Source organism: Garra rufa, chromosome 5 (genome assembly GCF_049309525.1).
Source record: "Garra rufa chromosome 5, GarRuf1.0, whole genome shotgun sequence".
NCBI classification, from domain to species: domain Eukaryota; kingdom Metazoa; phylum Chordata; class Actinopteri; order Cypriniformes; family Cyprinidae; genus Garra; species Garra rufa.
In genome coordinates, this window is record NC_133365.1 from 33,302,129 (window position 1) to 33,325,032 (window position 22,904).

General features: G+C 37.5%; 1 protein-coding gene across 1 annotated transcript in view; it reads right to left on the bottom strand.

Annotated features, from left to right (window-relative positions):
- The window catches only part of LOC141334722 (multiple epidermal growth factor-like domains protein 9), a 97,501-nt gene extending 74,597 nt beyond the window's left edge, over positions 1 to 22,904 (bottom strand). The window contains exons 1-2 of the mRNA XM_073839940.1: positions 22,309 to 22,904; positions 8,810 to 9,008 (exon numbers count right to left, since the gene is read on the bottom strand). Coding sequence (XP_073696041.1) covers positions 8,810 to 9,008; positions 22,309 to 22,810 — 701 coding nt within the window. The 5' untranslated portion in view covers positions 22,811 to 22,904. The remainder of the gene's footprint in view (positions 1 to 8,809; positions 9,009 to 22,308) is intronic.

Here is a 22,904-nt window from a genome sequence, read left to right on the forward strand (position 1 = left end):
TTTGTCTAGGTATACTCTAAAGAGGGAACCATGGGAATTGATTTAGTGGTTGTAAACATCTTGGGGGAATGAATGTAGAAGTATATGGGAACAAAGGGCTTGAAGGATTTTGTTGTTGCAACACCACCAACAGTCAGCCAGATCTGGCAAATGTGGATTGGCACTTTAAAAATGTCCTAAGGCACATTCATCAGAAGAAAACAAGGGTCACTGGCATCAGAAAGACATTGGCTTGAGCCACACCGAAGCAGAAGCGAAAAAGCAAACAAGATGTGACACTTCAGAGTCTTGGAGTTACTAAATATCTGAACTGGTTTTGATGCAGCAACTTTTTAGCTTTGAATGCTGTTTTTTCTTTGACAACTGCTGTAGCAGGCTAAAATGTGGTGAAGCAGGCCAGAGAGGGGGAAAAAACATATCAACGGCACAGCTTTTTCCACAACAGACCCAGATAGGCTATATTTAAAAAAACAGAGTGAAGAAAAAAAAAATCAACTGAAAAATTATTACTGAGGAGAAGACTGCTGAAAATCTTAAGTTACTTCGATTGTATTGAACAACAACTATTTTCAGTCCGGAGACTTTTAGCAGGGAACACAGCTTTACAGCTGTCAATGTGACCGAATTATAGAGAGGTTTTCTTTATTTTCTTAATCTGTCTGGCAAACAGCATACCGCAGCACCCTCAGATGGCAGATTTTTCCTCTGTCTAGGCTACATCTAATTATAGTGTGTGTCCTTACAATATCAGCAGAGTTTAATATAATGACTTGAGGCTCACTGTAAATATTTGTGGTTGAAAATGTCCCTTATAACCTAATGGCAGCAGTGCATGTCAGAAAGTGGAGCGCTGTCAAGAAGTAACAACACATTGTAAGTGTCTGGCTGATTAGAGACCAGTTTCGTGGTTTCTCTTACAATGGTGGAAATCACAGTCTGGGATAAGGAGGTCGGTCCAGAGTCAGTGTGAGAGGCAGTAAAGCACAAGCTTTGGTTCAATCAGCATTCCCCAAACACTCCGGGGCAGCCAGGAATGTGAAAACTACCAATTTCCACAGGATCAGACTTCCACAACCAAATCAGGGCTAGCAGTTTTTCTTTATTTTGTTTCAGCTTGCCTTTGGTCTTACAGCTCAGGAAATAGCTTGAGGTTTGGACCATGACCAGAGCAGAGCTCTCTAAAGCTATACGGCCTTCAGTCACTGCAACAGAACAAATGACTAACACAGAAACATGATACATATATTACATGTAGAATAAAAACATTTTTTTCCTAAATAGTGTCTGTGTGTTTTTTGTGCTAATGTAAACACAGCCTTATTCTATGCTGTTTTCTGTTAATGTGTGAACAAAACTTCACAAAAAATTATTTGTGCATGTGCATGCCATTAATTAATAGCAATAAGTTTTGCCGTTTTTTACTTTTAATATTACACAAATTATCTGCTTTCAAATTTATTCAATTTTATCATGAAATCCACACAGTAAACATCTTTTTGATACTCTTTTATGTGGAGTGACAACTCGCTGTAGCCACATTAGTTGGCATTCAATCAATAGTGTGGAACACACCTGAACCGATCATCTTTTCCTCTTTACTACTAATTACAGCATGAAATAAACATGAATGAAAATCAGAAGGTATGTTAAACGAAACAGTACAACTAGAAATGTATCACATAACCAATCAACCAGGTTTTTAACTGCAGAAAGATATCAAAGCCATTCAATGTCCCTAGCTTGTTAGTCAGCTAGAAAAAAATGACTCTAGAAAAGAACACTTTGCTAAATACATGCAAATATTACTAGTGTCCTATGAAATCAGTTTTATTTTTCCCTAAATTACATTTTCTTTTTTAAATTCTTTTTTTCCCCATTTCCATTTTTCTGGATTACATTTTTTCTGTTTTAGTTTTCTAGACTTTTTTATTAATCAAAAAGCATGTCTAATTAATTGAAATCATGAAACTTACAATATTTAACAGCAATTTATTCAAATTTTAAACAAAAAAATAACATAAATATTCCTTTAAAAATTGTTTTTTTTAAGATTTCCCAACCTCCCCTCACCTCTTCATTACTATCATTAATATTATTACTTATACTTTTGTTATCATTACTATTATTACTGTTCTGATTTGTCCTTCTGTTATCTTATTATCATTACTATCAAGTATTTATACCATTATCATTATTCAAGTTGCTGATGTAGTAGTAGTAGCAGTTATCGTAGTAGTAGAGATTGTAGTAGTAGTTGTGGTTGAAGTAGTTGTAGCCGTTATTGTAGAAGTAGAGATTGTAGTAGTAGTTGTGGTTGAAGTAGTTGTAGCCGTTATTGTAGAAGCAGAGATTGTAGTAGTAGTTGTGGTTGAAGTAGTTGTAGCCGTTATTGTAGAAGCAGAGATTGTAGTAGTAGTTGTGGTTGAAGTAGTTGTAGCCGTTATTGTAGAAGTAGAGATTGTAGTAGTAGTTGTGGTTGAAGTAGTTGTAGCCGTTATTGTAGAAGCAGAGATTGTAGTAGTAGTTGTGGTTGAAGTAGTTGTAGCCGTTATTGTAGAAGTAGAGATTGTAGTAGTAGTTGTGGTTGAAGTAGTTGTAGCCGTTATTGTAGAAGTAGAGATTGTAGTAGTAGTTGTGGTTGAAGTAGTTGTAGCCGTTATTGTAGAAGCAGAGATTGTAGTAGTAGTTGTGGTTGAAGTAGTTGTAGCCGTTATTGTAGAAGCAGAGATTGTAGTAGTAGTTGTGGTTGAAGTAGTTGTAGCCGTTATTGTAGAAGCAGAGATTGTAGTAGTAGTTGTGGTTGAAGTAGTTGTAGCCGTTATTGTAGAAGCAGAGATTGTAGTAGTAGTTGTGGTTGAAGTAGTTGTAGCCGTTATTGTAGAAGTAGAGATTGTAGTAGTAGTTGTGGTTGTTGAAGTAGTAGTTGTAGTAGTAGATGTTGTAGTAGTAGTAGTATTAGTAGCAGTGTTTCCCCCACCATTATCTTAGGGGTGCGCCCCGCCCCCCCAACGGCACAACACAGATGGGATCGCGGACTCCATTCATAAAAAACGAATCTACTATAGCACGGAATGCAACATAAATTCACAGATTTTTGGATTCATAAATCAAAAGCTGGTCTGTCACTTAATTCAAATCGCGATATGGACTAGTTTCTGTAAAAACTGAAATGCAAAAAGGCCTTTTTAATATGAATCCTTATCCTGCATGTTCCGTTTGCCTCTTATGGCGGAGACGCGTTTTTACTACATACTGAAGCATGCCTGACGCTCCCGCAAATTTTTGGCATTTGCATCTCACATGAACAGATAAATTCATTTCCAAAGCTGCTGTGAGAAAACTAGCATCATATCATACTGTACACACAGAAACTTCACGGCAACCTGTCAAAATAAAAGTTACGGTGAAACATGTAACAGAACATTAGTCCTGTATTACTTTTGTACAGTATAATGTAGGTGTTTATATATTCCTATTTAAATAATTGACAGAAAACAATATATGATAAAAAATAAATATAACAAGATTAACCATGTAATTGCAGGGAAAAAAATACTACAATTATTATTTAAATGTTAAATTATTATTATTTATTGATTTTAACAGTAAACCTCTGTTTGTTTGCCAAAAATTAAAAGGGTTTATTTTTTATTTGATTAAAAATAAATGTTTATGCTTTCATTTGATTATGAGAAAAATTAAAACACACAAGAATTTCAAAAAAAAAAAAGCAAAAGATTGTAGAGCCCTATTGTTCAAAATGTTAAAATAGAGAGTTTTGGACTTACCCCCCCCCCCCCACACACCCCACCCAAAGCTGGAAACTTAGGTTAAACACTGAGTAGTCACTCCTTACCACTGATTGATTTCTTTATATTTATGTTTTATTTGTATCTGTTATTTGTTTTCATATACTGACTTATACATGTTTATGTATGTATGTTTATTTGCATATATATATCTTCCCTTTTTTTTCTCTATCTCTTGTTTTCCAAAGTATGTACTGTGACACGCCCACCCAGTTGCCTTTACATGCACACACGCACACACACAAACGCACGCATCTGTCAGTTCCTGACTGTATAGGTTTTGTTTTGCTTGTCTTGTTTGTTTGTTTGTTTATTTCTTTTCCCTGTTTGTGATCCCAATTTATGTACATCTTGCATATTCTAATAAAAAAAAAGTTTTTTTAATAAGTTAATAGTAGTAGCAGTACTATCATTACATTAACTAATATATTTCTGTCAGAGTTTCTTCATGTTAAACCCGAAGTTTAATTTTGACAGGTTGTTGTGAAGACCAATACGTTTTTCTCAAAAGAAATGGCAAAATGCATGTGAAGTGACTCTCAAAGAGATTGTTCATGTGTTCATGTACTAATTGAGGTGGCAGAGGCTGAAAACACAATGATTTAGTTGGTTGAGAGAGCTTTTTTCCTTATTAATAAAAAATTGATCTATTGTACCTGATATGTACTGGATCTGATATATCAAACTGAATCAAGATTAGAATCAAATAGAATCAAGAGCTTGCTAACCAAATTGATTTGTGATTCTGTGTCACTATTTAGCCCTAATAATAATAAAAAAAAGTATTTCTGCAAACACCTACTTAAAAAACAACGGTCTTTATGTCTAGAAAATGTATGAGTCCTGATGTAATGGCCAAATTACAAAAGGCTTATTGATATGACAAAAGAGGAAGTCATGGAAATTACATGTTCAGACAAAGAGCAACATTTCCAGCAGCTACAACAGTATCAATAATACGCTGTTTGCCGACAGGCCGCAAATCCAGAGCTTCAACTAGACACAGCTTCTTTGTCATATGGTAACATCTAGACTTGTGTGTAGTGTACCGCAAATCGTAGGCTCCCCCTCCCCCACGCACCATGAGATGGGGCCCTATCCATCCACAAGTAGTGACGTCGTGCTCAAGCGATGTAAATGTTAAACCACTCAAATAAACCATGATACAAACAAGACAGACACAATTCAGAATGGAACATTGTTTCCTAATCTTTCCTTTACTTCACAGGGAAGCAGTTGGACTGACAAAGGCTGTCTTCACACCGCCCCTCGATCATGCCAATCAGCACAGCTCTCATTTTCTGTCTAAATCAATAATAAACATTCAAATGTGTTGCATTTATTGTTTACTGGTACTGGCTGCATATTGTGACCTTGATGCTATATGCGATTTCGGTGTGAAGCAGAACAGTTCTACATAGCAAATTTAACCATATTTAAATTGGCTCATACTGCTATGAGTGCCCCCCTCCCATTTAGGGTCAGGATCCCCACTCACTGTGGGGCTGCTAGGGTGTCTTGTATGCCTGTGTGTGTAGCATGAAAGCTTACAGCATGAAATATACATCTATAGCACCCTGGGCTAATGACCTGTCACTTTCAGTCTGTATTTTGATGGATGTCGTGATCTGTGATCAAGTGTGGCAATGTACTTCTCAGCATGGACTCATTAATCACTATGTAGCAAATGACACAAACATTCACACACAGTATAATTTCTAAAGACCACCATGTGTTATACCTTACATGCAGTATACAAACAAATTAATTTGCTCGAATATCTTAACATTTTAGACTCTTCCTGCTTATCCCAACTGCGTGTTTCTTACTCTAAAAAGCACATACTACTTAAACACAACAGACACAGCAGGACTTTATGAATGACAGATTGAATACTGTAATGGAAGCTGTCTACAGCCAGTGTTGGGAGAGGGAGTGGGAATGCTGTGAATTATGATGCCTTTCTCCATGTCAGGGGGAGCAGAGGGGGGCTGCAGTCTTTGAGCCCGCTCCAAATCAAACACAAGCGGATGGCCAACTCTCGCACGACTGCGGCTATCCCGTTTCCATCTGCAACCGTCTGCTGTGGGAAAGCTATAATTGCTCAGCGTGTGGAGTCACTAACTTTACCCTTGTACTCTCATGTCTGCTTTACACACACAGATGTATATAAAAAGAGAGACACTGTCAACATAATAGTACACTACATTTACATGTAATGTTATGTACAGAGACCAAGAAGACATTAAAGGATTTGTTCAGTTCCAGAATAAAAAATTCCTAATAATTTTACTGACTCCCAAGTCATCCAAGATGTGCATGTCTTTCTTTCTCTTACTTACTTTCTTTCTTTTTTCTTTCTTTCTTTATTCAAAAAGAAATTAAGGTTTTTGAGGAAAACATTCCAGGATTTTTCTCCATATAGTGGACTTCAATGGGGATCAAGAAGTTGATGGTCCAAACTGCAGTTTCAATGCAAATATAGGTCTTATCTAGTTAAATGATCAGTCATTTCCTAAAAAAAAAAAAAGGATCTACACCGACCATAAACTGTATAAAATATGGACGTAGTATCCGTGACGTCACCCGTAGGATTCTGAAGAGCTATTTTGAAGCCTATAGTGGGCGGTAGTTGGCCGTCGCCATATTGGAATCGCGTCACCGCGTGTCACTCCCGGATAATCTAAAATGGGCAAAAAGGCGGGACGTGGGTGGAGCTAGTTGCTGAAACCACGCCCGCCTAGTGCGCCAGTGGTGACAGCAGCGGCAATCCCCCTGTCACTCAAGTGACCACGCCCTTAATTATGCAGAACTTTAAGGCTTAATATAACTTAAACGGATGAGTTATAAAAAAATCCATCCCCCTCACAGTTGACATGAAGGGCAAAACTAGCTATATAGACCAAAACCATTTTTTGAACCAGGCTGTAAACATACTTTTTTCTGCTGTAAAGTTGGGCATTTTAACATGGGGAGTCAATGGGACTGACTCCCTTCTGAAGCCAGTCTCTAGCGGCCAGACGATGAATTGCAGTTTAAGTCACTTCCATGTTGGTTTCAATAGAGAGAGCGGGAGGTTGCCCCTTGACACCGACACAGTGTTAACAAAGAGAATGTGCATAGAAAGTCAAATGCCCTTCACAAAAAAAAAAAAGGTAAAACAACATTGTCAGTCGATTTTAAAGTTGGAGGAGAAAATCAGATGGACTTTTTCATAACTAACTGCGTGAATTTTCTAATATGATTACGCAATGCGTTTAATTGAAGAAAGAAAGACATGAACATCTTGACATGCGGTTAAGTAAATTATCAGGAAATTTTATTCTGGAAGTGAACTAATACTTTAACGATGTTTGAGTTATTACTGTCAAGCATAAAACAAACAGCCAACATGAAGTTCACAGAGGATGCTATGACAGATGGACAGACGGACAGATGTTTATTGCCTTTAAATATTTATATTACCTTGTCCTATTTGTTTTTTGTTTTTGTTTTTATTGTAATGTTGTGAAATAAGTTTCACATTCCTAGGAATGTGTGGTGGTTTGGTATGACAATATAAGGTTTCTGTGGCCTAACTGTATTCCTACAGTCTAATATGAATAACAGGTGCACAAAACAACACAGTCAATGACAAGGTATGACACCACGACACACCCACAAACATGCTCAGACAGGATCCATGCAGGGGAACGTACTCGGCGAAGGTTACTCAGAGACTCATATCATAAAGGGGCTCACTGGGAAAAACCACAGACGGTTGACAGGTGACATTCTGTTACTATGATACAATAAGTGTGACATGATTGCAGCAGTTTGGCAGGAAGCTGACAAAGTCGAGGGGTAGGGAAAACCCAGCAGCCAGTTACTGCAGTGCAGAGACTGATCTCTCCATGCCTGCTGACTGCATTCATGCAGATGTCAAATTAAGGACAAACATGAGACATACGGTAAGTACAGCTTTACACAATGAGAGATACAGGAAATGAAACATGAAATGCTATCCGACAACCCAGACACACAGCTCATAGTTCAGATCATAATTCGACCAGTAGCTGTATCACACTGCATGAGACACTTTAAAGGTCCACTGAAGTGCTTAGAAACACGCAGTGTTATTCTTTGTGTTGACGTAAGTTCAACTGAAACAGGAAGACATATCCAGCAGTTAGCCCCCTTTTTTAAATTGCCAATTGGGTTTGTTTATATCACAGCTTGGGCTAGAGCTGTTGAGCTGTGTAAAGCCACATTTCACAGCGTATGACAGACACAATCTCATCCATATTGCATTATCTATATATAAAATAGCATTCTGTGTAGAATTCAAATGTGTCCGATACATTTTGTGGTCTGTGCCGAGTCATGCATATGATCCGCTCCGTGCTATCATGTCTCTGGACCGAAGCGAGCTTCAATGCACTTCTGTGATTTGTGTTTCTAGCGGAACTAGACTTCTTTGACGCCAATGGAAAACATATTTACACTGTCTGAATCGTTCCCTATCTCCTATATAGTGCACTATGTTGCTATTCACCATAGAGAAAATGCGAATTCTGTGAACAAGTGATCAGCTGCAGCTTCAGCATCTATTTATAATGTAGGGGGCGGGACGCTTCGGATTATACATAGCATTTAATTGGACAAATCAATTAAAATCATTGATCCTTATTGGTGGAAGCTACAGACTGTAAATGTTAAATGCTTATATCTTCTAAATGTGAATTTTGCCATTGTTTTGGAGCACACTAGCTTACAGATAACATTAAGGCTAGGATATTCATAATAAAAGCCCAAAAAATAACATTTTCATTTCATTGGGAGTTTGGGACTATTATATATTATAAAGCTGGGAACACACAGTGCTATTAAATACATTTATTCAAATTCTACATTCTGTTGTAAAGAGGTTTCTGAGGAAATTCTCCACCTATCTGCATGATACCCATAGTTCTGAACCAGAAAAGGGTGATGTAATTGGTGTGAGTAGAGCAGATACTCACCTATTGCAGAGTCGACTCTTGGCTCCATAGGAGTCACATTCACAAGCCTGGCAGCCGCTGGTCCCATTGGTGAAATATGCATCGGCACATTCATCACAACGCCGACCCATGTATCCAGGTAGACATATACACTGACCTGTGACAGGGTCGCAGGTATCTTGGTCCTCTGAGCCCTCAGCACTACAGTTGCACTGAAGTCCTGTGTGCGAGAGAGAAGAGAGATTAACTACATGTTATCTTTTCTTTCCAATGTAAGATTTTATTATCTTGGTGATGATTTTCCCCAGTTAATGCTGAAATGAGTCATATGAGAGAACATTGGTATTTAAAAGTGTACTTTTTCGAATGTTTAACTAGATCTTTTGTGTTCCAGCGGTCTTGGTCTTCACATACTGACAACTATCAGCATGAATGCATAATGTTGGTTTGTTAATGAAATAGCTTGTTCAAAAATTATAATTCTGTCATTAATTATTCACTCTGAACATATGACTTTTCCCTGTGGAACTCAGCAAAGTCTTAAATTAATTAAAATATAAAGCACTTCTAAAGGGATAGTTTACCCAAAAATTAAAATTCTATCATTAATTACTCACCCTCATGTCGTTCTAAACCCATAAGACCTTCGCTCATCTTAGTTATTTTTGCTTTCTTTGCACACACATGGACATGGACTACTTTATCAATGTCCTTGCTACCTTCTGGGCCTTGAACGTGTCAGTTGTGTTGCTGTCTATGCAGGGTCAGAAAGCTCTCAGAGGAGCTTTCAATAATATCTTAATTTTTGTTCTGAAGATGAATGAAGGTCTTATGGGTCTGGAATGACATGAGGTTGAATAATTAATGACAGAATTGTTATTTTTGGGTGAACTATCCCTTTAAAGTAGCACTGGTATATTGTACCAATACCCAAAAATACACTATATGGATCAAAAGTATTGGTTTTTCTTTTTCAAGCCAAAATATCTCTCAAAGAAACTGTATGAGCAAAACAGCAACATTACAATTCCAGTAGCGCACCTTATGGAAATGATATGGAAAGTGCACATTTCATAGCCAGTGGGGTGACTGCACCTCCAGGGGTGCACTGAACCTGTAGTCACTGAAAACAGACTGAAATACACCAGCTTGATGAATACAGCCTGTACTTGGCTACTGCCTTCAAGGACTGTTTCAAGGAATGTTTTGTAGGATTTAGAGAGGGCTTGAGCTTGGTCCGTCTTGTTATCGGCTCTCACAGTACAAGCTGTTCTCTCCTGTGTACGTCAACACCTCAGTAAACAGTTTTTTGGTATAAAAACAGTCTGCTCTGTAACTCAAAGCCTCCAGCACCTACAGCAGCAGTAACCTTACACATCTAATACGATCAGCAATATTACTGAGGTCACCGAGAGGCTGTCAGCGAAATTATTTGCTCCCAGAAGTCAAAAACTGTGCAGAACAAAGAAGCCTCATTATTAAAGCACCATTCTTCTGACTGTGCTGTAATATTAGCGTGCTGTGTAGCAACCCCAGTGCTTATCTGATGAGAAACTACATCACATACATGCAGTGTTCAAATACAGTTTTTTTCTGGGTAAAAAGGAAGCCGGTGCTTTCACCCAGAGGAAAAGCACAGCTGTAATTTAGGATGATGATAGTTTCAAAGACGTGTGTGAGAGGAAAAAATAACGGATAAAATATTCATTTTTGGATCTCTTTGTAAAGCCTACCTGACAAAATGCCAAAGGCAAGCCCTGGATCACTAGTAAAATCTCAAGAAGCACATTTTGATAGGTTGAAATAACACCGCTCCATAAGGGAGCACATCTGGTGGGTGCTAAATTCAGAAAAAGTTCCTTTTCTTCTGTCTTTTTAACATACTGCATGCATAAACCCAGAGGGGGCCATTCTCGCAGTGTGTCATTGTTTTACAGTGACCTCCCATCGGACCTGCGAGTGTGAACACGTGAAAAAACATATACACATGTGCACTGACGCAGTGAGAGAAATGGAGCACTGTGATATATTTAGCAGAAGCTCTCAGCGTGTACAGTTCCCATAGCTGACTGGGGGCAATCTGATCTGAATCAGAGGTGACCTTGCTGAAGATCAGATTACACAATAGGGGAGCTCTGCCAGACAAAGTCAAAAAGAAAACATTTTACTTGTCTCTTAATGGAACAATTACAAGTATTCATCTTATCTGTCATGTATCGTCTTACAAGACTCCCTCCTAGCCTACTTCTCACAGTCCCGTGAGGGCAGGCATCATTTAATAGAAACACAGATACACCGGTCAAAAGTTTGAGGTTAGTGTGGGGTTTTTTCCGTACCAGTGGAATGATGCATTAAGAATGCATTAAATAAATCAAAAGTGACAGTAAACTTTCACAACTGCTTTTAACATTAATAATAAGACATTTCTAGAGCACCAAATCATCAAAACAGAATGATTTCTGAAAGATCATGAGGCACTGAAGACTGGAGTAATGGCTGATGAAAATTCAGCTTGGCATCACAGGAATTAATTATATTTTTAAAAGATTAGCTCACTTCCAGAATACATTTCCTGATAATTTACTCACCACCATGTCACCCAAGATATTCATGTCTTTCTTTCTTCAGTCATAAGAAATAAAGGTTTTGAGGAAAACATTCCAGGATTTTTCTCCATATAGTGGTCCTCAATGGTGCCCAACAGTTTAAAGGTCCAAATTGCAGTTTCAGCACAGCTTCAAAGGGCTCTACACAATCCCAGCTGTGGAATAAGAGACTTATCTAGCGAAATGATCTCTCATTTTCTAAAAAAAAAAAAATTAACACAACCACAAGTGCTCATCTTGCACTAGCAAGATTACAAAAGTGTATGTGCAAAGAAAGTCAAACACCCTTTACAAAAAAAGCAAATCAATGATGACGAACAATTTTGAAGCTGGAAGAGAAAATGAGATTGAGTTTTTCGCCCTACCCTACCTTTTTAAACTGAAGTACATGGACGAAGATCTAACAGTGTGTTTCTTTTCCAATGTGATTACGCAATGCATGAAGACAAGCATAGCAGAGCTAGTGCAAGACGAGCATTTGTGGTTAAAAAGTATATCATTTTTTGCTTTTTTCAGAAAATCATTTAATTTCGCTAGATAAGATTCTTATTCCTCAACTGGGATTGTGTAGAGCCCTTTGAAGCTGCATTGCAACTGCAATTTGGACCTTTAACCTGTTTGCCGCCACTGAAGTCCACTATTTGGAGGAAAATCCTCGAATGTTTTCCTTAAAACCCTTCATTTCTTTGTGACTAAAGAAAGAAAGACATGAACATCTATAAGGAAATTTTTATTCTGGAAGTGAACTAATCCTTTAAAATATATATTTATTGTACTAATATTTTACATAAAATAATTGCAGATTCAATGAGCATAGAATATTTTAAAAACATCCTACTGATTCTTTTTGAATGGTAGTGTGATGGTCTTTATGGACATAAGGATGGAAGAGCCTGTCTTCTTTACACAATCATAAACCTGCTGAGACAAGACTTTGAGTGTTTGTGGTTGGTAGGACATTTACAAGGTGATTCTCCATTATTGAGTATCCATTAAGAATGCAGGAAATGAAGTCAGCTCAAGATACCTGACAATGAGGTATAGGCTTACTTTACACAAACATGTAAAAGTCAGGTCAAGTCACCTTTACTTACAGTATATTAGGGCTGTGCAATAAATCGCATGCGATTGTCATGCATATCTTATCAGTAGGGGTGTAACGATACACCAAAGGCACGATTCGGTTTGGTTCACGGTTTTGGGGCCACGGTTCGGTTCGGTTTCTGTTTGCTCTGGGGTTAGGGTTGATGTCATCTTAACAGCAATGCTAAGGAACAATAGATTCACTTAATAACAAGAACAACTAAACTTTTTCTTTATTAACTTTGCCAACCCATTTTAGTACAGTCAGGATACCTGAGTAAGTTAGTGAAAATTAGACATTCACTTGTCCGAGTTAAAAATTTACTTGTCCGGGGCAAAAAAAATGCCTTTTTTGCTGTAAATTAATCCAATCTGAAGCAATAGTCTCATCACTACTCTATAAGGTCTTGCTTTAATCTGAATATTTGTGATATTTGCCTTAAATTGATTTCTAGGACACTTTTTAACTTTATTTTCCTAACCTTACTAACTGTATGTGTCATCATTCACAGCAAATTCTTAAATTTTATCAATACATCAAATTAGAATAATTAGACTCTGTATGGTTGCACAAATTAAATCAGTATCAACAAACTCCATCTTTCTGGGCCTGCAATGAAATTGATATTTAACTGTATTTACTTAGACTGTTTAATGAAGATAAGAGGTTCCAAAAAATGCATTTACACAGTAAAATTGCAAATACATAAATAATGTAATAAGATTAATGTTATACAAAAATATTGGAAAAATGCAATACCTTTAAATATAAAATCGAACCACCAATAGGTGGCAGTAGTCACTGTCTTAATGAGCGAGTCACGGATTCAACCATAGATGGATTCAACCAGTTCGTTCACTGACTCGATTCATTAAAAAAAAAAAAGTTAAATCATTCAGGACTGAAATACCGCTGTGTTGCTCGGAGATTCACGGAGTTGCTTAGAACTGTTGCTGTTGCTTAGAACTATTTTCGTTTGCAAAATGGTTAATGATGTGTCTAAAATGTAAGTCAGTTAATATTAACTACTAGTTTATTGAACTACTGTTGTATAAAATCATCAATGTCACTCACGTTTGCAATCGTAATGGTGCTTTCCTACCGCAGTATGTTTGTTCATGCTTGTTTCTTTGTGTATGCTGTTGAGCCTGTTAGTGTTGATTTTCTGTCAGATAGCCTGCACGAGCTTGATACTGTCCGTTTTCAGTCATCTTAAGTAATAAAATCAGAATTATGCTCACCAAAGTTTCGTTGCTGCGCTAGTTATTGTTTGTAATTGATGTTTTAATCAGGTTACTTGTCCGGTCGGACAAGTAAAATCCCCTTTCACTTGCCCTTTCACAAAATCCACTTGTCCCGGACAAGCGTTAATGTCGAGCCCTGAGTAGTAACCGAGTGTGATCGCTCACTCAAGTCACATGACATTACATGCACTTGGAAAATACTAACTTTAGAATATAATATTTAGAACAAAATTTAGAACAAAAGCTCATCATTGCTAATACAATTTAATCAAATGTGATAAAATAAAGATGTGTTTAAATTGGTTAAATTAGTTAGAGACAAGTGACGTCAACCCCAACAATGGGCAGCAGGGGGCGTGAGAGTACCGCGGTACGCCACGAGAGTTTCGTGATACGTATCGTGGTTGGTGTATCGCGATATTTCGGTTCGGTTTGTAATATCGTTACACCCCTACTTATCAGTAAAGCCGGTTCTGTGATTAGTAGAAAATCTCCATCACCTGCGTTCAGATGGCGCGGTATTTAAAACACTTGACAATCGCATGCGATTTACTGCACAGCCCTACAGTATATAGCACTTTATACAATACAGATTGTGTCAAAGCAGCTTTACAGAATTAAACAGGAAAACAGTGTGTCAATAATTAAAGAGGACAATTGCAAACAGTCAATTTTTCAGTTCAAGTCAGTTCGTTCATTCAGTTATGTCATGGTCCAGCTCAGTTCAATTCCCTTCCAATAGTGTCTGTAAAATCAAGTCAACAACAATGCCAAAAATTAAACATCCCCAACTAAGCAAGCCAAAGGCGACAGAGGCAAAGAACCAAAACTCCGTTAGAAATAACAGGAATGTAGAAAAAAAAATTTGGGAGAAACCAGGCTCAGTCAGGGGGGCCAGTTTTCTTCTGGCCAGATGAAACCAGCATGGTGTGGTTTAATTCCAGGCTGCAACATAAGTCAGACTGTGCAAAGGACTTGTCTGCTTCTCATAGTCTTTGTTGACGACATCACAGCTTTGTTCTGGTTGAATAAGGATTAAAGCTTTCATTTAGCGGCTACACATCTTACAGGGCTGGGAGCACTGACCTACATTCACCTTTGGCACCTTCTTGGAAAGTCCTGCTCCAAATCATTTTTTTTCACACAACAAAATACTGTGTAGGTTCAAATGTCTGCATGAGGAGTCTCATTGTTGCAATACGGATAGATATCAAGTTACCATCATTAAAGCCTTAATGGCAGACTGCCGTTTGGCTCCAGACTGTAAAATGAAGGCTGTCAGTGAATGCAGCTAAAGACTCATCTTGATCGATGCGCTGGCAAAGAGATGGTGAATGAAGCTATCAGCTGTACTAATTCACACATTGCTTCCTGCACTTAAGTATCTGAAAAAAGAAGCTGACCTCTAAAAATAACATACATGTACATATTTGCACTACTGTTCATCAATGCAGGGCTCATTGGAAATTTGTGCCTATGGTGACTGCTTTTATGTCGCTTCTTGCACATTTCATGACATTTTAAAAGTGAAATGTCCAGTGAATAGAGCTAAAAGCACATTCAGTTTTATCTCAAACAGATGGCCCTAAATCTGGCAATGTAATGTTATTACATTGGGTGTTGTACGTATCACAGCAATTCCTAAATGAAATGTCCAGTCAGTCGCATTAAAAAAAAAAAAAAGTAAACCTACTAGGACTGTCACTAACAATTCTTTTGGTAAGTGAGTAGTCAGTCGATTATTCTGATGATTTAATTGAGTGATCAGATGTTTGTAATTACTTTTTTATGGTAATAAAAATAGACCTAAGCCAACAAGTCTTTAAAATGACTTATCATATGATTTTATTGAACAAAACTGTTAAAATACATTTTGTATTATAAACAATAAAGCTAACGTGCATTATGCATTATAACAAATGATTGCAGGGGCACCAACGGTCTGACGACTGTTTTTACACTTTACAACGTGATCTAATCCTTGTTTAATATTCACTAAACAGCATTTAATTCCAATGTCCATTTAATCAATGGCCATTTCTTTATGACAGAAATGCTACAGCCACTGTAATTTCTTGAATATGTGAACATCAAAACATGTAAATTCAGAATAAATTGCAATGAACAGTTGATGTATTCATATTGATCTATTCTCCTGTGTGTGCGTAGGTTTCTAAATAATTTATCTTACAAATCGGATGAAATGGTGCATATTGCATTTCCAGATCAACGTTATAATAAACCCAACCTTACAGCAATATGCAGAGATGGAGTTTGAGACATGTAAATGAGAACTGTTTGTGTGGAGCAGCATTTACAGTGAACAGAAATAATTTATATTTATATTTATTTATTTAATTGAATTTTAGCTTTTGTGAATTCACAATAGCATTATGTTTTATGATTTTTGAATGGGTTTAATATATCAGGTAGCCTTGCAAAAACTGTCTAATAATGTGTTTCATTGATTCTTGCCTGTGGAATGCACCACTTCCGGTATTTCGAAACTGAATCGAGGAATCGTGACAGCCCTAAAACCTACATTAAACCCATCCAGAAACATAGGCAACAGCTTTCACAAAAGCAAATGTGAGACAACATTTGCTTAAGCAACCATGGCATTTTGACTTGCTTCAACAAATCTTTGAACTTCATGATAAGCTATGGTTAATGTGTTTTGAGGTCATATAGTATTGTGCAAGGAACCATACGAATAAGGCTTTGTTAATCACTAATCTGCCCTGCAATCATAATTTATGTTAAAAGGAAGGAGCATAATTTGTAGTTTTACTGCCTTGTGATCATTCATAATTACTACATGACTGTAGATTGTGATTACTACATGACTTGAATGAAGACTAACAACTTTTTTAAGGTGCCATCAATGCTAAAATGCTTAGTGAAAAGTAGACACTATCATCAGATGTATAGCTTCCAAAAAAGGTGAACTCTTGTTTGTGATGTGCAGGGAAGTCGCACATAATCGGAACATGTTTGGGCAAATCCCATGATCAGATTCAGTAGCTTTGGCGTTGTTACATAAGAAATTTACGGGACACTTATATAACAGTAACAAGTGTACGGGCCTGTGCGACGACATGCTGACCCTCAGGGTGAGCAACATGGTGTTATGGGTGATGGGGCCACTGTCACCCTGCATTGCCACCCACATGCCAGATTGTGTGGCACCGCTGAGAGTGTGAGAGCTCTGTTCTCATCTCACAGAGAAAAGAGGAACACATAAACATCACAAAAAGAAAGGTTGACACTAGCTAAAAAACACAAACAAGCAAAGTAAATGATAGATGAGCGGCAAATGATATTTACTGAATAAGTGCGGCTTGGAATTATTACGCTTATGTACAACCAAGTCCTACTTTAGAGATTTTTAAACTACATAAGCCCTTTTACATCTCTGAGAAAGGCACATGACTATCAGATAAAAGCTGAAGGACTACTGTAATAAGAATTATTAGTGATCAGAAATGACATACAAGTTCAAACCTGTCCTAAAATTAATTTTCAGAAGAAGTGGATTTTCTAGAAGCCTGGGTGTGGTATCAGTTCAGTCACAAAGACATGCACGCATTGTGAAAGCTCTGTAAATGCACCCCGAGTTAAGCGTGTGCTGATATTCTTGCTCCTGCTCTTTGTTGCGTGCTCAGTCCACGAACTGACACTCTTCATTTTCATCAGAGCACTTAGTGTGCTGGCCAGCAGAGTGTGAGATGGAGATAAACAGCTGAGCAATATCTATATGTGCACTTTTGGATATTGAGCTGATTGGTAGTAGCAAGGAAATGGATTATAATGCATAAACGAATAAATACAGTACACACAGAAATGCACTAAAGTTGGATGGTTAGGATGCACGTTTTATATAAGGGATGCAAAGCAGATAAATTCAGCTATAATGACAAGCTCAATGCCTGGACTAATGCCACAGGCGAAATAAACGTCATATTGTTTGCATATATAAGGAATAGCACAGGGATATAACATTAGGATATATTGCTACAACATGCTTTGTGTTTTAGCAATGATATATCCAAACACAGACTCATACTGTATGCCTGCTATGCCAGTAGATTATAAATTCATTATGGATTTGACTTTCAAATAGTTGAGGGAGCGGATATTGAGAGCTTGGATATCAAACACAAGCAGAAGGGCATTTATCTGTGTATTATAGCTCTAGGACTCCCTAGAGTTTCTAATCAGGCAGAAAAATAAATCCACGTAGTCTAGAAGTGTCTACACCTCACAAAAGAACTGGATTTAGGGTGTTTGTAGGCTGGGAGCTCTATTAAGAATGGCAGTCTAAGCAATAGCAGACCAGTGCTTTTATAAAACTCCCATATGGGAATACACAAATAAGGTGCAAATCAATATGTGCTACCCAGCACGTTAGAAAACTAAATGAATAGCTCTTCCAACTAATTTGCATATTTAAAGAAAAGTAGCTTTAGCCGTTACTTCAGTCGCCATGCTGCGCTACTGCAATTCATTTCAGTTGCATAGTATTAGTTTGGCATATGAGACATCAAACAAACTATTTGAAGTTTAAAGTCAACAGACTTTGAAATGCTCAAACAGCCAAACCCAAGTGAACACACAGGAGTATTTTCAATTCAGAGCTTGATGTGAATAATTTCAATGTTTAAATAATATCCTAATGTGTAACTTAGACCACAGCAAATGCAGCCCATATTAAACTTACTACAGCACATCTTATAAAAATCTAGTCAATAACTGTACAGTAAGATAGTAACGCATAGTTAAAGACTTTAAAAGTCTATAACCTCTGTGTACGGTAGCAATCAGTTTGAGCTAATGTTACTTCAAACCCGTTTATGAAACTGCTGAGCAAGGACAGCACGGTAGCTGAAAAACAGCCATCGTACGAGTCTGTGTGTGTCCGGCAGTGCTGGGGATTTATGAAATGACTTTCACTGTCCTTGTCTGAATTGTGTTTTTAATAAGCCACACGCTGCGTACACGTAGAGCACGATATGACGTGCAATATCAGCTACAGTACAGTGTAACTCTGAATCACAGCTACTGTATGGTGGTTTGGGGTGTATTCCTATTAACAAATGATTTGTTGGCAATTAAAAAAATATATAGAAAATTACCATTGAGTATGCCACATAACAGGTCAGTTCAATAAACCAATCTCATCTCCATGAAGTATTTTAGTGTATTGTTCACATTATTTTATGATGTTTGTTATGCACCCTTGAAATAAAGTGCATTCTTGTATATATGAAATACTCCTATCTAAGAACCACCACAGCATGAACAAACATCGCTGGGAAGTGATTTTCCCTGATTGCACTGCAATAAAAACACCACATTACAGGAATCACTGAAATTGGGACAGGGCAAATTAAAGATTCTGACGGGAAAAATACAGACTCATATTCTTGTTTTGTCTAATGCTTAATTCCACTCTTGTTGAACCATCTTAAATATAAACAGGTGTCAATTTTATAAGCATTATTTCACCCTCAAACCGGCTTGTAAACTGCATTCTTGTAAATTGTTAATTATCTTTAATAGGGTGGTTGACATTTAACAATGTCTGAAATTAACAAAAAATCTTTGAGAACAAAACATTACTAAGCGGTTCAGTGCAAAATAAGAGAAGTAGACTAAGACTATATGATAGCAGTTTGTCATATATTAACCCTACTTTTGTAATACATTGCAAGGCTAAGTTCAAACGGTTTCTAGGATAAACTAACAACTGTAGTTGTTATGCAATTTAATGCCAACATTTTTTCATTCTTGCGAACTTAAAGAATTAGTTCACATCCAGAATAAATGATTCTGATAATTTACTTACCTCATGTTATCCAAGATGTTCATGTCTTTCTTTCTTCAGTCGAAAAGAAATTAAGGTTCCAGGGAAACATTTCCTGGATTTTTCTCCATATAATGTACTTCAATGGGACTTAACGGGTTGAAGAGCCAAATTGCAGTTTCAGTACAGCTTCAAGAGGCTCTACTTGGAATTAGAGTCTTATGTAGAGAAATGATTGGTCTTTGTTTTTGTTTTTTTTTGTAAATTTAAAAATTTATATAATTTTTAACCCCAAATGCTCGTCTTGCACTAGTTCGACTTCACGCATTACGTAGTCACATTGGAAAGAAAGTGCAAAGAATAAAAAGTAAAACAACAATGTCAGATGATTTTGAAGCTGGAGAATAAAATAGAGATTTTCACCCTACCCTACCTTTTTGATCTGGAATACACAGACAAAGAACTAAACATGAGTGATTGTGTAGAGCCTTTTGAAGCTTAATTGAAACAGCAATTTGGACTTTTAACCCACTGAGTCTCGCTGAAAACCTCACTGAAAGAAAGTAATGAACATCTTGATGACATGAGGGTGAGTAAATGATCAGGATCATCATTTTCATTCTGGAAGTAAACTAATCCTTTAATTTCTGTACAACAAATTGTGTCTATACATAAAGATGTTCCATGAACAAAGAAACATGATTTCTCCCCAATCTTATTTCTGTTTCTTTGCTTGTCTGACAAGCGATTGTAGAAATAGATCTACAAAGCAAAGATGGGAACATAATGGAGGAAACTGAAAAGAGACAATTACCAGTGTGTGCAACAGCTATAAAACTGCATTAGCACATCTACAAGACTGATCAATGATCACTGTGTTTTGTAGCAACAAAATAAAGAAAACAATTCACTAACATTCGTAATAATAAAAAGTCAAATTGCATTTTGTGTGGTCTGTAGTATGGGGTGATTTTCATTATTAAAGGAACTCAAGGTGTCTCGCTCTGATTCTTGCTTCTGCAATAACTTGTGAAGGTGTCTTTTCTGAGTCTGAAATCATTTTGTGACAGAGGTGAATGTTTTAAGGGTTTCTCACTTTCTCAAACCACCGCTAATATTAAACAGTCACAAAAGGTTTATCAAAAGGAGCAGCTGCCAGAACTAAATCCCAAAGATGTTCTTATGCAATCATCACAACAAAACATTTACTTAACATCATAATGACTGGAGACGATCCTGAATATTCCGCTCATGATTTTAGGTTAAGCTTTCTAATAAGACGCTATCCAGGTCAAAAATGACACCTCCCAGAAACTATGGTGTCACAGATGTTAGTGGAAACAAGGTCACTGAACTTGCCTCACTAGAAAACGACAGCTATTTTTACAGTCAGCTTCTGAAATGTTCACTCCACTCATAAATCAGATAATCACAACAAATGTTCCAATGCAAAACGTCTCAGGTTACGTATGTAACCCTAGTTCCCTGAGAATAGGGAACGAGCATGCGAAGAATCTAGAGGACGCAGTGAGAGTTCCCTTCGGAAGGGAACACATACAGTACATGAAGGAACAAAGGCCTTAAAATATGATGACGGTGCTTCATATGTGTATAAAGCTGCTGAATCAGTGGGTTTAACGTGATATATCTGCCTTTCCGCAGAAGCAATTTAAGACCTGCAGTAAACAGCAAAGGGCAACAATCCAGAAACAAATCCCAAACAGAAACAGAGCCAGTCGCCTTCAGGACACTACATAGAAAGAGATGGTTTTTATTCACTGTAATCTCAAACACCTGTCTCCCTGCAGTACAATCACTTCCAATGAACTCCAGAGGGGCTGAAGATCACATACAGTCTTAACTGAACCTTTGGTTATACCCCATATGGCTGGTTCACTTTCCTTTTAACTGCCTTCATCCCACTGCTGTCACTGAACATGTCCAAGTTCAGAGTGAGAGAATTTAATTGCACCAAAAAGAGGAATTTCTCACCCTGTTTCTGAGCAAGAGACTGTCAGGATGAAAGCTCATGAATCAGACAGATTAATGCATCATTCTATTAAACAGATAAAGCCTACATAAAGGTGACTGATACTATACTAGATATGACCTTAATGAAAATTAATCATCCTTATTCTCTAAGCCAGTCTGGCATCATGTAACTTAAGATAAATGAGGAGAGGGTTTAAGATTTATGATTGTTTTCCTCTTTTGGCAGTCAGATGGCAATTAATCACATTAAAGCAATTTAAGAAGGTTGTCTCTGCGCAACTGGCCTGATCTCAAACGTCCTTCAGATATACAGCTGTACTGAGGTACTGAGATTTGTGGAAAGGATTTATCTGTCAGTTCATTTTATGATACAGCTGATCAAATGGCCAAGTTATCAGTACTGTCACAAAAGTGAAGTGAGAAAAAGGTGTGTCTCCAAACAAAGACTGCACTGGTTTTGGTTTAAAACCAAAATAGGAAGCAGTAAACAACAATTATTGTGAACTCTTCAGTTTGAAACTGAACTGTGACCTAGGGAGTATATATAGGAAACAGTGCAGTTCTGTGTATATACTGTAATGATGATAAAATAAGAAATGTAGCACATGAGCGCAGCTTGTGCAGGTCTTGCAACCCCTCAAAATCTGTTGTGCAGAGGCTGGGAAAGAAATTCAAGGACACACTATAGCTGGCCTTTTTTTTTTGTATTTGGTGAAGGAACACTATTTGGAAACTAATGCATTTTATAAACATTGCATGTCATTGAAAATAATAAGAACTAAGCCTACCTCTCTCAGTGGTCACGACAAGAGGCTTTGAGGTGCTTTTCACTGTCCATGAAGTGTTTGCAGTATCCAGTGCAGGTGGTGTTGTGTTTTTTGTGCCACTTAATGGAGAGGAAGAAGTAGGTTTTACTGTAATGTTTAGTGTTGTGGAGTTTTCTTTGACTTTACTGCGTTTGGAGGTTGGGTCCATTGTTTTGGTCAGAGGCGCAGCCGTGGTGGTCAGCCAGACGGGCTGCAGTTGGTTTGTTTTACCAGTGGTCCTGAAGTCCCTGGATGAGATGGTCATTGTGGGGGTGAAAGCTGAAAACCTGGAGTCCCTGTCGTCCTCCTGTAAGTGGTTTGGGATGGTGGTCGTCTCCAACGTCTCATCCAACACAGCACGCGGGGGTCTGGCGCCTGGAGATGCGTTCTCATCGCGTACAGCACGCGACAAACCAGCTGTGTATCCAAACAACAATAACTCCACAACTGAAAACAGTAACATAGTGTAACGCATACACGTCATTTTGTTCTTTAGCTCCCCATGTGAAACGTTTCAACTGTATCCTTTAGTACTATACAGATGTTTTTCCTACTACCGAATCCGTGTTACTTGTCCA